Below are 15205 nucleotides of genomic sequence, written 5' to 3' on the forward strand. Positions count from 1 at the left end.
TATTCAGAGGAAATGAAAATCATTCTGACTATGAAATCCCTGGGACCAGCAAGCAGTGGAGGCTGTGACTCACTGCCAGCCTGGGCCAAGGGGGTGTCATTACCCAGTGTGCACTGGCTACAGGTGCTCAGGGCTGCTGGGGTGTGTCTGCTTCTGGGAACAAAAACCAGAGGGAAAACGGTCTGACACAGCCAGATCTAAGCCATCAAAGTGCTCTGTGAGCTTAGGTTCAGCCAGCTCCATTTCCTTGGGATCAAGAGCTTCACTGGGAATTCCCTTGCCTTGCTTGCACAGAGACTGATGGGGATGCAATCTAGAAAGGACAGTTCTTGGGTTATTGTCAAAGATAATAATTTTCTCCTCCCTTTTAGTATTCAGTTTCATCTTTCTTCATTCTCTTCAGCACTCACACACTCTACACAGAGTTTGTTGCAGCTTTGTGCAGTCCAGAGCTATTTTTAGACACAAGCCATAAAGAAGAGTGGCCAGAAAGGATTCTCTGAAGATATTATCCCACAGATCCCAAAAATGAGGTACACAGCAGATAGCAATAAACTAGACATGTCAAAGGCTGCTTTTATCATCTATTTCCTTTCCCATGATCAACAAACTGCATAATCAACAGCAGAACCTTCTTACACCACTTTTGTTGCTGCCATCAGGTGGAGCCACCCCTTTCTTGTCCCCAGCCTGACCCCCAAGCACCCCTCCCCTGCAGTGAAGGGAGATACTTTCCAGATGTGGGTGGCACAGGAATCATGCCATGAAGAATGAGAGAAACTGAGCTGGGGGATGGACAATGATTCCATGGAAGTGGGATGTGTGCAAACACAGACAAATCTTTGTGTTCCAAGAACCTGAAAGATCAGAGAGCAGTTTGAGAAGGAACACCCTCCGCCCACTTTGTTTCAATTTAGTTAAGATCAAGTGCTCCTCTGCAAAGCTGAGCAGTCACACACTGCAAACACCTTTTGAAAATAACCCCAGCCTATGAGGAAGTCTGCTAATGAGTATGCAAAATAGTTTTCTCTTTCCATGCCCTGCAGAGAACAGCATTTTAGCATTGAGCATCATTAATAGTATAATAGAAAGTCTATCTGAATGTTAAAAGATGTTTCTCAAGTGTAGAATGAAAGATGAATGTGATAAGTGATATGAAATAAATTCCTTTCTGGGGGAAATATGGTCTTTTGTGGAAGGACAATGCATGTTTTCTGCCCAAGATCTTACTGTTGATAATCCACTTGTCATATGTTCATGCTTTCTTGGATAACAAGAGGCCACTATGTCATCAATATCTTCTTCTGTTTCATCCAGATAGCCCTAAATGACAAACAGGCATTTTAGTTGTTGTGTTCTGCACTGTATTTGTCAGCCTCTGTCACTTAATTTTGGTTCACAAGTTTTCCACTTGAGGAAGATGGAGCTGGATGCACTCATATTCTGTTCTGTAAAGGAATTTTGGTTCACATTTTCCACATCTTTGCACAGAAACAGAGCATAAGGGGGAGAGACAGCTGTGCTTTTGGGATTCAGTTGTTAAAGAACTGAAAATCTTCACACAAACACTTCATGTCTTAAACCAAGCCAGTTGATAAGCATTTTAAAATTATTTAAATTTCTGCATTGTATTAATAATAAAAAGATGGAAAATCAGTACTTGCACAGCTTCACATAGGCTTGAGTTTTAATAAGCAAGACTGAAGTTTAGCATCTTTAACCTATATACAGAAAAAATTGCTCATTTAAACACAGCAATGAAATAAAATCTAAACCAAATCTTTAGATGTGATTGATGATCTTAATGAGACTCTTAACTTTTACTTAAACTAACAGGGAAAAAATGCCAGCAGACAATTATAATCCTATTAGGCATAGCTTGGAAATCTCAGTGTTTCCCTAAGCCTTATGGCAGGCACATTTTGAAAGACTTTGTTTTAAATTTTGATGGAAGTCAGAATTTCAAGTTCCTTATATCTGCTTTGCAGCTATAAAAACCTCACCTTTTGACCCATCTCATTCTCTATTGCTTAGCTGCTCTCACTCTTTGAAGCCTACCAGGGAAATACTGCATTCAAATTCAGGAGTCTCAAAGACTTCTGTGTTAATCAGCAAAAACAGAACAGGCAGAAATGCTGCTGGAGAGTTGAATTCACAATTTACATAAAAAAGTTGCAGCACATTTGCCATACTTTACATAAAACTGGCTGTTACCTCTCTTCTCCTTTGCTCCAGTGACTGAACTGATATGAAAGCACCTAAAAGTGATTTTCCATTACTGCTTTCCAATTGTTACTGCATATGTAATATTGAGCAGAGGGAAATCAGAACAAGCTATCACCAAAGTTTACATACTGAAGAAAACACTTAGTTTCATGTTCCTACCATGAGCTTGCTCTGCTGGTCTCTTTTCTTTCTAATCTGTTGAAGGCTCAGAACTCTACTCTGACTCTACTCTGTTAGTGCCCCACAGAAAAAAAAAAAAAAAAAAAAAAAGAGGAAATACTAGATACCTTAAAACCCTTGGAGATCTAGACACAACAGAGCAAACTACTTCAGGGAGACAGACAACTGAATTGTTCAAAAGTAAAATCTCCCAGAAACCTGAAATAAACAAACAAAAAAACCCAACAAACTGCTCCAGCTGTAATTTCTATTCCCCTCATTAAGATCAAAAGTCAGCTGATGCAGTCTAATTTTAAATTTGGAACAAGAATACAATTTTCTTACTTGCCTATGGAGCAGGAAGAAGAAACTCTATACATTAAAAACTCTTTCCTTTACGCTGTGTATGCATACCAGTGAACTCGAAAATAAACAATGCTACATTTTAACTGCAGAATAATTAAACAGAGGGGGGAAAAAGTAAGGCAACATTTTCAGATTGGGGTGTTTCAGGTCCAGACACTCAAACTCTAACATAGCTTCACAGTCCTAACAAGTGCTGAATATCAATTTTTGCCTGCAAGCAGAAAGCTAAAACTTAAAAAGAAAGGTTAATATTTAACTTACTCTCTTAATTTATTTTGCACCACAACAATTACATTTTTATATTATGTAATTGGTTGCTGTTATTAGCTTGTTAAAATTGGAGGCAGCAGGATATTAATCTCATGGTCTCCTGTGGGGCTATAAAATGCACATCATCCAGTTACTCCTAAAAAAGCAGCTGAGCATGCAATGAAAACTACTCAGTCAGGAATTCAACCCACACCTCTCTAGAAACGTGCTCACATTTGAGCACAACACTGGATTTAGCTGCTTCCCCACGCTCCTTGATCAATCTGAACCACACCATGTGGGTTTTGGGATTTGTCCCTTTTCATTAGCAAAAGCAATACTAAGTTAGAGAAGCAAAATTCAGTTTTCCAGCTGATTTCTCTGTATGGGTAATGGGTTTCCCTGATAAAGGTGGGAGCAAAGTAGCTCAAAGCTTTTCCCATCCTTTCAGCTGATAATTCCAGCAATCTGCATGTCTATTGGCATGTGGCATCTCCCATAGCACTGCTGTCAGCTCCCACCACCCAGGAACAGGACAGCAGGACCTCAGCTGGAGGAGAAGGAGGTGCAACTCCAGCTTTTCTCAGGCTGCAGGAGCTGTTGTTTCCATCATCAGATTCCTTTCTTCTTGTCTCTTGCATCAAATAAACTACATTCCAGCAGGAATACAGCTTTTATCTCAAACCACTGCATCCATAATGAATATGGGACAAGACTCTGAAGGACTCCTGTGAGACAAACTACCCCAAATGAACATGGTAACACAAAAGCTGATGAATGCAATCAATTCATTTCATAAGGCAGAGAAAGTGAGGATATGGGTGAAATCAGAGACCTGTGACTCCTGTTATGAGTGAATTTAAAAGGGGAATTAGCATCAGACTCCAGAGCAGCTAAATCAAGGTTATGCCACGAGAGAGGTGTCCTGTGCTAGCAAAGAAGCTACAGAGTTGCAGAGATGCAATCTGAAATTTTATTCCGACTCAGCAAGAAAGAAACACAAAGCAAAATCTCTGATTAAGAGAAAACTCAAACAGGGAACAGAAAAGCTCTCTGGATTTGTCATCTCTGGCAGCTGCCTCAGAGAAATATCTAAGTTGTAACAGTCAATTAGAGCACAGAACAGATATAAAGAATATAAAGTCATTTTATTATTTTGTGCTTTTCTTCTGCATTATTTTCCAGCTTCTTAATAAAGAACACATCCTTTTTCTTCACTACAATTTTAAAAGAAACCACTTATTTTTGAAGTTTTTCTTCCACCAACACCTGACACAGGAAGGTCTTTTGTTAATTCCTCAAAGATTAACCCAAAGCAACGCTGCAGGCACAATCTCTGCCTGCTACTGATCCAAGAAAAGATGGAAATCCCATCACGTGGTTTTCCACCAAGACTCAAATTTCAACACATCAGGAAGGGGAGACATCTGCCATGGCCAAAGCTCTTCTGGAGAGAGCAGATGGAAGGGTGGGACTATGACAACAGGCAAAATGCATCAGCTACCAACACACATTTGGAAACTTTAGAATAAACTGTGATTAGATGAAGAATTATTTAAATGACATTTTCCCCCCTCATGCATGATTAATAAGCTTGGATGTTCTTTTGTAGCATTGATGCACATCTGCAGATTGCCTATCTTGGATATGTGCATAAGAGGAGATGGAAGTTGTGAATCCCTTCAGGAAAAGCAGTCCATAGAATACACAAAAAAAAGGCTTGGAGAAGTATGGAAGAGTCAACAGGAAGAGGAGGCAAGCAACATTGCCAGAAGAGAAAGTTGGATCTTCCTGCTAAAAATACAGAAAAATGGAAAACCAAACCAGACAGGAATTAAAGCCTTTAAACTATGAACTTTCTCAGCATCAAAATTAAAACTTATACAAATACGAATTAACAGAATTTTTGGAGCATGTGCAATTTAGTGCCTGGAATTTATTTTCAGGCTAGGTTTCTTTCATCTGTGAACCCAAACATCCAGCAAATTAACAACAAATTGGAACCATGACTGTTCATTGAAATCACTCTACAGCAAACATACTCAGAGGATAACACTATTAAAAAACTCATTAAATATCCCTGAAAGAATGTCCTGCCTTACTCACATTTTATATAGATACACATGCAGTCCTGATTTCATTGGTCCAAACAAACAGAATTTCCACCAGATGAACATTTCCATATTTATAACTCACCAGTTCCTGATCTAAGGCACTAGGTACAGATTTGCTTCTTATGCTCAGGGTATCCTCATTTCCTTCAGAGAAAGATTCACTCAAATCTATCTCAGATCTGCTACGGTCTGGGAAACAAAAATAATTTAAATGTTGGCTATAGTTTGTACAGAAATATTCCATGTCATCTTCCATGCAAGTATTGTCCCCACCCCAAAAGGTTTTTAACAAAAAAAGTTAATATTTTAATTATCTGTCAAATCTATGGCAACTGAACATCACTATGATAAATGGAAAAAGAAATATGCTTTCTGATGCTGCTCAGCCTTCTGGGCAATAATTATACCCCTGTACTATTTATTTATCTACTCTGAATGTCTTCTGTGGATGATACCATGGATCATCAAGATTTTGATTTTCTCTGGTAGGCCTGCTAGCCTGGAATGTTGCAAAACTCACTGTCCAAGTGTTCACAATGATTGCCACATCTACCACCACCACCATTAAAATCTCCCCAGAATCTGCATCAGAATCAAGCACCTGAGGATACAGATGGAAGTAGAAAGTACTTCTGTCATTAGCAGTGTTCCTGGTGCAGAAATTAGGAGGAAATAAATAGTTTCAAGAGCTCCAGCAGTTTCTCTCAGTCCTACAGGTCTCTCAACCACTCTATAGCATAAAACATAGAAAATCTTTCTCCAAGGCCTCTTGGTCCTCCCCATGTAAGTCTTTTGTGTGACTGTTTCAATATATTTGGAAAGAGAAGAGGGGGAAGAGAGCACTTTTAGATCCTGCAGGTTGGAATCTGAAAGGTTTTTAACTGCTCATCTTCTACCAGCTCTACAGCTGATGTGGCAGAAAAGGTCACTCTCCTGAGCCTAATGTCCTTTGAGTTTTGCCAAAGAGAAAAATGCAGAGTCTGAGGCCTGTTCCCAAGTTTCCTGTAGTTTTGCTCAGCAACCATCTGCTTTGGTAACAGGAGGTCAGTTCTTATCCACCAGGAAAGCTTCTATTTTGTAAGGTAGCAGGAACAGGAGAATTTTTGCTTCATAAGTAGCCATCTGCAACATCTCTGCCTGGAGCTGCACTGAACAATATTCTCCAGGAAACTCTGACACTTTCAAGCTGAAATGTCTGTGGTAAAGAACATTGCCTCCTTGGATTAGCTCTGTGGGATACACCTCTGGGTTTCTGCTTTGGGGTGAGTCCAGCTGCAGCAGAGTGAGTCCTGCTGTGTTTCAGAGAGAAGCCTGTACACCCAAACCCACCCCATCAGCCCTGCAGGAAGCTGAGTGAGTGCCTGGGGGAAGCAGAAGAGTGCAGGATGCTCCTGCCTCCCATTTCAGAGAGGAAAAAGAGGATTTCCATCCACTACTGCAAAGTGGCTGTGACAGCACCTCCCTGTGTGAGCCCTTTCCACCTACCAGCCTCCAGTGAAATGAGGTAAATTACAGATGGATTGACTTTTGTCAGAGCATCACATATAAAAATGAACAGACAAGAAGTCTGTGAGGGTCTTGTTCTCTGACCACATATTGTTTCCCAAATTTGCTTCTGGGCAGAGTGGGTGTGAAATGCAATGGCAGCAGGAGAGTAATATTATATACAGGTAGTATTTCATACAGGGGAACACTCAGAGGATGATTGAACAACATGCAGTTGTGAATGAAATCTTGTAACAACTCTAAGAGAATGTGATTTACCTGTTGGGGAAGATGAAACAGGAAAGCCTTACAAATATGATTGCCTGGCAAAAGGTTTTGAGAATTACCTAACAATGATGTTGTACCAATGTTTCTGGGGTAAGGATTCCCATTTTTAATGTAAATCTTGGGAAGGGGTATGGACTTGATTAGTAAAAGGGAAGTGGTTTCAGAATGAACAAGTTTATGAAACTAACATTTGGTCTTTCAACATGTTTTAAGGACAAAAGGAGAGGAGTCACAAGAATGGGCTTAATCCTGTGATAATAAAGGCTGCCAGAAAGAAGAAAAAGACTTAATGCTTGCCTGATGACAAAGATATCCTAGAAACTGCAATGGAAGGTGTACAGGATGGTTTCCTGCAGTGCTTCTTTACTAAATCTTCAGGTACACTTTCACTTGCTGGAATAATCATGCCATTTTCCAAGCCTGTGTCCTGCCCAAGAGGAAAAATGCACAAACCATAAATACAAAATATAAGTTTATTCACTATTAGTTTATAAAAGCATAATTTCTATTAGATTCCAGAACCCCAAAGCTCCTTTAACATCCAGTCTATTACTGAATATATTTAGATTCCAGTCTAATCTGCTTTGCTTAGCACTAATGATGCATAAAATTAGCACAAAGATGCAATTCTTGCTTACATTCTGAGTTTGCAGCTGAAGAATCAGAGTAAAATATCAGGGAAAAGAAACACTCAAATCTATTAGAAGCTCACTCAGCTCAGAAATCAGAAAAAAAAAAAGAAAGAAAAGACAAAACCTATGGGTTTTGCACTAGCATAATGATTTCACCAAGAGCAAAAACAAATGCACCTGGACTAATCATGTTATTCCAGTACAACCCCTTAAATAATGCCAATACCCTTGATATCATGATGACCTCTTGCCTACCTGTAAAAGAAAAGCTAATAACATAACTCCATCTAAATTAAATGGATTTTTCAAACAAATCTAATGCACTTGAAAACAAGTCAGTCTATGTGCTGACAAGAATATAAATGAAACAACTATTCATTTATTTACAGCTCCCCAAACTTCTCTTCATATACACTGACTTATTTTTTTATTAGGAAAGACAACATATTAGACCAAGTATCTGGAAGTTAGAAAGAAAATTAATGTGTTCAATAGGGCTCTGATCTGAGCACTGTTCTACCTTTTTTCCAAACTTTAATGGCAAATACCCCCCAAGAGGTCTAACAGCACGTGAGAGGAATTGTTCTGATAACGTGTTTATCACACATTTTGTGTTATGGAATAATTTTTGCAAAGCCCGGTGTCCAAATCCAGAAAAAAACTAAAATCAGTTTGGCCTGATTTTCTGCAAGTGCTGGACTTGCAAAATTCCCCTTAGAAGTCAGTGGGAGAATGCTGGATTGTGTCTGCTTGAAAGTCACATCCTTATTTTACAGCACTTACTCAAGGCTCCAAAGTGCCAAAAAATGCTTATTCCCATCCCTTGTGCTTCCCAGTTCAGACTCTGTAACTCATTATCTAATGTTGGACATCCACAGCAATTTTTAGGCAAAAGAGGAACACCTGCCAAACCAAAAACCACGTCCCTCATAAGAACATGAGGAGCTCTTCTCTGGCAGGGATGTCCCCAGCAGAACTGAGGCAGAAATCAGACTTTCTCTGTCAGGCTCATCCTTATTGATGCAGGGTCAACCCCAGCCAGAGGAATAAGGTGCAATGATTTCAGAAGGCTGAACAATTGCTTTGTTAAGCTATACTCTATTATTCTACATGCTATACTCTACTAAAACTATACCACTAATGTAGTAAAGAAAAACCCGTGACCCTTTCAGACAGTCATGACACAGCTTTGACACAATTGGTCAATCAGTCCAAACAACCATCAGCAGAGTCCAATTAACGAATCCCTTTTGGTAAACAATCTCCAGAACACATTCCACACGTGCCAAATAGACATAAGAATTGTTCTCTCTTCTCTCTCTGAGCTTTCTCATTGCCTTCCCCAGGAAAAATCCTGGGAGAGAGAATTACAAGTCTCTCTGTTCAAAGAGTGTGTGAATAGCACCCACCCTTGCTGTGCTGCAAACCAGCCTCCCAGGGCAGATCCAGCCCAGTGCTCCTGTCTGCCCCGGAGCCAGCCCAGCGCCGCCCTTACCCCGCTGCAATCCGCGGTCATGCTGCGCTTGGGAGAGCGTGCCAGGGAAGCCTTGGCAGTGCCGCCTCTGCCCCTTGCATGTCCTGCAGCAGCCCCTGCACTGCTGCTGCCCAGGGAAAGTGTGCTGCCTCTGCAGTGGAGACAGAGGAGGGAAGGGTTATTGCTCTGAGCAAAGCCGGGCAGCTCATTTAGCAAACCGCTGCAAGGAAAGGGCTGTGCTAACTTTGTGAGAGTAACAGAGCCCTGGTGGGCTGGGGAATCACCTGGAGAGAAAAAAGACAGGCAAAGATGAATTAAAATTGCTTTACACATGCAAGTCATAGAAGTATTGTCAGTGCTTCTAGCAGAACTGCAGATGGCCCAAATGGGCAGCTCTTGTCCAGGCTGCAGGAGCTGTCTCTGTCCCTGTCTGATCCACACTGCAATCACATCCAGCAGGAGGAAGACAGCTCCTGCAGCCATTCCTACCAGGCAGTTCCACTGGTGTAAAGGGAAACTGCAGTAACATGACACCTCTGGACACTTCTTCAGCCAGCTTAATGCCAATACTACCTCCAGAACCTCTAAAATCCTTGTGTATCTGTCTCCATCCATCCATCCATCCATCCATCCATCCATCTATGTATCTCTCTATCTGCAGAAAAACACCCACTTATTCACTGTCCTCTTTCTACGTGGTTTTTTGGTAATGTGGTTTTTTGGTGTCCAGTTATGACTCTAGACCCAAACCAGCTGACTTTTTCAACCAATGTAGAAATTTAGGAAGGTTGGACAGACCTTCTTGGAGATTTCACATTAGTAAAAGAGATAAAAAAATCATCTGTGACCAGCACACCAGATCCCAGTTTCTGTCTAGCATCACAACAGGTGAAAATTTTTCCATAGAACATTTTCTGTTAGAAAATACTGGTAAACCCATGTGAACACTGAGGGTTAGAAAGGGTAATCTGTTGCACTTTTTAAACAGAAAAAATTATTTAAAAATATGTCCTTAGTTCTTATCTCAGTCTGCTATTAGAGAGAGATTTGACACAATTTATACATGTTAAATAGACAATAGAAAAATGGTGCTGTGGCTATGCCAGGCTTCTCATGGTAGAGAAGACCTGAGTGCAGTGGGGTGGAGTGCCTGTGTAAATGAGCCTTAAATTCCCACACTATTTCTCCCAGAAGTATCCTGACCTGATGCAGCCTCCCATTCTTTCTGCAGCAAAAACGTTTTCAGCATTCAGCAGTAAACATTTTTGCTGTAATAAAAATAAACCAGGAGAAGAGGTGAATTCATGGCCTGGGTTTCCCTGTTCCCAGCTCAATACATCTTCTCTTAAACAGAAATATTTAAAAATAATAAGAATTCTCCCTTGGTTTCCCTGCTGGTAGGTGAAATACTGCCAATTTTGACAATGTTGCTCTGGGCTTTGGCACAGGACACCAATTTCACTAGGTGAGAATGAAATGGCAAGTAGAGAAGAAGTTGTCATAACGACTCAATACCCCTGATTTAACAAGTCTTGCACTCTGGCTCTGGGAAACAGCTAGAAAATGATTATTTATGTGAAAGTGAAGCAAGGCAATCAAACACAAAAGCTGTCTTTATAGACTACTTCGCTCCTAAATCCATACAGAGAGTTTATCAAGGGCTGAATTCCCCCACACAAACAAAATCATTTTGCTTCATTTATGGTTAACTGCATGATAACTTTCTTGTAGTCTGGCACTCAAAAAGAGCTGCACAGACCTCTCACAAGCATCCCTTTGTCCTTACCCTGGTAAACTCTCAGAGACAGCTACTACCATTGCATTAGCTCAGTATTAAGCAGCATGGACACCAGATTCCTGAGGTTGTGTCTCTTAGATCCTTCACTCATCTCTATTCAATGACAATGCAGAAAATGAGCAAAAATTCTACTTCTGGTCTCACAGAAGTCAGGTATGAGTCTGCTGGGAGATAGAAGGCCTAATAAGCATAGTGAAAAAAAATTAGTGGACTGGAAGAATTAAAGAAAACTAGCTTGAAAGCTGGATTGGCTGGCAGGTGCTGCAGCACCCAGTGGAAAAAAAAAGAAATCAAATTATCAACAAGAAATCAAGAAGATTGTCACCATCAGCTTAAGGCATATTGCAGAACATCTAGAAATTGGGATTTGAATTGTAGGTAACAAAGAGAAGCAAGTTCTTGCTTGAAAAAGAAGGTTTATCTATGTGCATACTAAATTCCATGATTTTACTTGTTATCTTTTGTTCCTGCATATCTCTTTGGAAGCACTAGTTTAGAGACAGGAAATTGCTATTAGAACTTACAGCAAATTGTTAATATTTTTTCAATAAAAATTGTAAAATTTCTAGGTGTGTGCACCTGCGAAAAGAATGTGGGCCTATGTCCAGTGTAGGGTATCCAACTGGGCAAGTGAATGAAAACAGTGAGCTGTTTTTTGGTTTCATTTCAAGGCAGGACATGACAGGAATATTCCTCTTGGAATTTTATAATGCCATCAGAGGCACTAGCAGAGATCTCTTAAGCCCAGAAGAACGATAAAATAACTGGGACAATAGTCATGGAAAGAGAAGGGCAAATAGCCTTTGATGAAGAAAACACAAATTACAATCAATTAACATTTCATTAGTAAAGAAAACCAAAGAGCCTCAGTTCTGTAACATGAACACAACTCATCCATTAAAAGCCAGAAAACAAAAGCAGCGTACTGACCTCGGTCACCAGCTGAACACGAGGAGAGTAAGATAAGATGAGTGGAGATAATTTTTTGGTTTGTTGGGTGCTTTTTGTTTGTTCTATGAACATAAGCTCTGTTTCTCAGACAGATGCAAAGAGACAGAGCAGCCCAGGGCTCTGGCCCACGCCCCAGGCGGGTCCCAGCAGGGGCTGTCCCCGACTCTGCTCACCTCTCGGAGCTCGGAGCTGATCTGCCTCCACGCAGACCTGGGCTTTCAGCCTCTGAGCCTGTGCCCCTCTCACCTTCATCCTTTCCATATGTGATTTCTCCTTTGGTAACTGCCCTGATCACCCTCCTGTTGGAAACAGAGAGTAAAAGATTTTCAAAGTTGTGATGTGTACAGTCCAGTAATTTCATTTAACCTAGGGACAGCCCTGGATATAAAGGTCAACAGAGCACCAAGTCTGGCTATGAAACTGGTTCCTGGGGGAAAAATTTTGTATTTACTACAAACTGCCTTTTAAGACACCAAAACACTAAAACATTCCTTCTATTCAAGCTTTGAACCAGAACTGCCTCTTGTGAAAATTAATCTTTTTTTGGGGGGGGGGAGGTGTTTGTACTTAGCAAAGTATTTTTGACTAAGTGTGTGTATTTTCCTCTAGAAAATTATGCTATATGTATTTCCTCTTTAGATATTTCTAGAATCATATGCATCAAATGTCCTAAACGTGCCATTCCTAAAAAAACCCCCAACATCCCTCCCTTATCCTGCAAAACATGGCTTAATGGGACAGAAATGAATGAAATGAAATTTTGCAAAGTAATGGTGTTCCTCATGACCTTACAAACCATAATAGACTGAAAAGTTATCCCATTACACTGTCAGTAGCAGCTGCCCCCAAAACAAATCCACTTGCTAAAACAAATCCACTCATGAGACACACGAACGTGGAACCTGAGGGAGGAAGAAACAAGCAAAGAAGAGGAACAATAATGAAATATTTCTAAAAGAGGCCACCAAATATACAAGGAAAAGCAAGCCAAATTCTTGTAGGATTGAATTTCTGTTATGGGGAATGTCACCACCAAAAACATTTCTGTCCACAAATAGAAACAGCAGCACTAAAATAAATAAAAATAAAAATAATTATAAAAATAAATAATAATTATAAAAATTTCTTGTAAGGGAATACGACTAATTGGTTTGCTTAAAGTATTTAAATGGAAGGAGAATTAGAAAAGGAAGCTTTAATGCCCTTTTAGTATAGCTACCAGTCAGCATGACTCAGAGCAAAATCTAGGTGTATTATGGAGGATCCCTTAGGCTGGTTCTTTCTTCACTGTAGTTTGAGAGGTCAGAGGCATTCTGATGCTTTTTTTCCCTATATTAAAGGGAGATAATCACTGGTGTTAATTTCTGGAGTGACTGGAGCAGGTAATTCTCATCTCTCCTTGGAAGTAAAAATGCTGTGGAAATCATCTCTCCTTGGAAGTAAAAATGCTGTGGAAATCATCCACCTGCCCTATCTCTAGGACCTCTTATAAAATGTGCTCTTCCTTTCAACAGAAACAAAGCTTTTCAAATACCACTGAGACTCCAGCCATGATATGAAATTCCATTCAGGTTTTCTTCCCACTCTCCCAATAGCCTCCAGCTGGGTCCAGACACCACCTGTGCAACCCCACAATCAATGAATGCATCTGCCTGTGTCCCCTGAGAGTGAATGGCCCTCAAAGGGCATTTAAGGCCAAACTCAAAGCCAAACTGGGGTTAAACCCTGCAGGGTGAGCAGCAGCAGCTCTGTTTATTCACTGTCACACACACACTCTCAGGCTGCACAGCTGGAAGCTCCAAGGAAATCTTGTCTTGGGAGCCAAACTGACCAGCATACATAAAAACCAGGTCCTAGAAATACTTTTTTTTGCATTTGCTTCTCTGGCAAGCCTGGCTTTAAGTAACACTCTGTTACTTCTGAGTAGAAACAAGAAAAATCCAAAAGTAAAATTGACTTTTTTTCTGCCACCTTTATAGCTGAAGGATAATTACTGCTGCATTTCCCAGGAAACAGCAAACCAGTTATAGTAAGTATGCCTTTAAATGAAGGCAGTTTCTAATCCTGGGAAGTTTGAGGCTGATGTGGAAGACTGGAAAAACTCAAAAGAAAATCTATCCAACCATGTACAGCTGTTTTTAGGTTTATCAGATTTCAAAGAAAACCACAAAACTCAGAAACCAAAACAAAAGCCAACAACAAAACCAAAGGATTTACCCAATCTTTCTAGGTCTGCTAAAGACAGATTTGTGCCCATTTGTGGAGCAGACTGGTACATCTGGCTTTTCTTCTTTCTCCTGGGGTTGATTTTTGAATGTTCTTTCATCATCTGTATTGGAAACTGTGTCTGCAGTGGAGGGAGAAAGAAAATAAATAAAAAGTGAACTTCTGCACAAATTACACAGCACGTCAAACAACCTACAAAAACAGATAATGAAAAAGCCTTGGGGGATCTTTGTACTAAAATAAAACTTTAGTTTGAGATGTTCCTCATTATCAGCTCTTGTCTTGAGCTACACTTGCAGATTTTTCAGTGACAATATTTAATAACCAAAGGACCGGAAATTTAATTTTGAAATGTACAGTATCTTCTGTGTTGAATCAAAGAATGTTTTCATAATTAAAATGTTTGTTCATCTAGGAGCAAGGTATGGGAAAAATGGCTGAAATAGATTTTTCAATATATCTATCAAGTATTAAATAATGAAATACCCAATCTGACCACTGGCATAATATCAAGAACTTACACACTTGCCAGTTTTACAGTTTCTGAAGCACAGTGATATTGGCAAGGTCTCTATTTCCCAAGGAGCAAGTTTGCACCACGAATTTTTTCCAGTGGCAGTAAACCAGTCCCTCCCCTTATAAGGATAAAACTGGGCATAAATGCTGCATCTGAAACAGACTACCCAACAACTTCTGTGTCCAGAGTGAAGGAGTTAAGTGAGTACAAACCATCAACATTCAGGAAAAATTCCAATTCCTTACACCAGTGGCCCTGTAGTACCCTGCAAGGTACCAGAGCAGCTCACACACACTGGGCTGTTCTTGGCCAAGACAGACAGACAATTTACTGTACCTAAAAGTGCAGGTTCAGCTTGTTTGAGATACCTGTGCAAAAGGAAAGTCTGAATACCAGGTAGCCTGGATATAGCTCATGATCCAGCTGACAGCACAGGAGCTCAAATTTACCTTTCTTCTTCAGAGTTGAAAAAGAAAACTGGATTGATTTTTACACACCCCTATCACAAATAAGAGTGCCAAAGGCAAAAAATGACCAGGCTGAGATTTCTCCATACAGCCAAACTTCCTGGCAGAAACTGAGAATGAGTTTTCAGAGTCTCTGCTGGGCTTTACAGCTGAGTAACACTGTCCACCTCTTTGAACAGTGAGTTTTTCAGCAGCTCCCTATCTCCACAGAGATACTTCTTTCATATAGGCCTTACCTTTCCTGAATATTACT

At 40.2% G+C, this 15205-nt stretch overlaps 1 protein-coding gene across 1 annotated transcript in view; it reads right to left on the reverse strand.

The window, feature by feature from the left end:
• Window positions 1–15205, reverse strand: part of SYTL5 (synaptotagmin like 5) — a gene marked incomplete at both ends in the record, with an annotated part of 49374 nt that overhangs the window by 14019 nt on the left and 20150 nt on the right. The window contains 6 exons of the mRNA XM_084226184.1: window positions 1231–1323; window positions 5197–5303; window positions 7185–7314; window positions 9015–9144; window positions 11916–12041; window positions 13960–14089. Of these exons, the coding sequence (XP_084082310.1) occupies window positions 1231–1323; window positions 5197–5303; window positions 7185–7314; window positions 9015–9144; window positions 11916–12041; window positions 13960–14089 (716 nt within the window). The remainder of the gene's footprint in view (window positions 1–1230; window positions 1324–5196; window positions 5304–7184; window positions 7315–9014; window positions 9145–11915; window positions 12042–13959; window positions 14090–15205) is intronic.

Source organism: Fringilla coelebs, assembly GCF_963513975.1.
Source record: "Fringilla coelebs genome assembly, chromosome: 2".
Classification (NCBI taxonomy): Eukaryota; Metazoa; Chordata; class Aves; order Passeriformes; family Fringillidae; genus Fringilla; species Fringilla coelebs.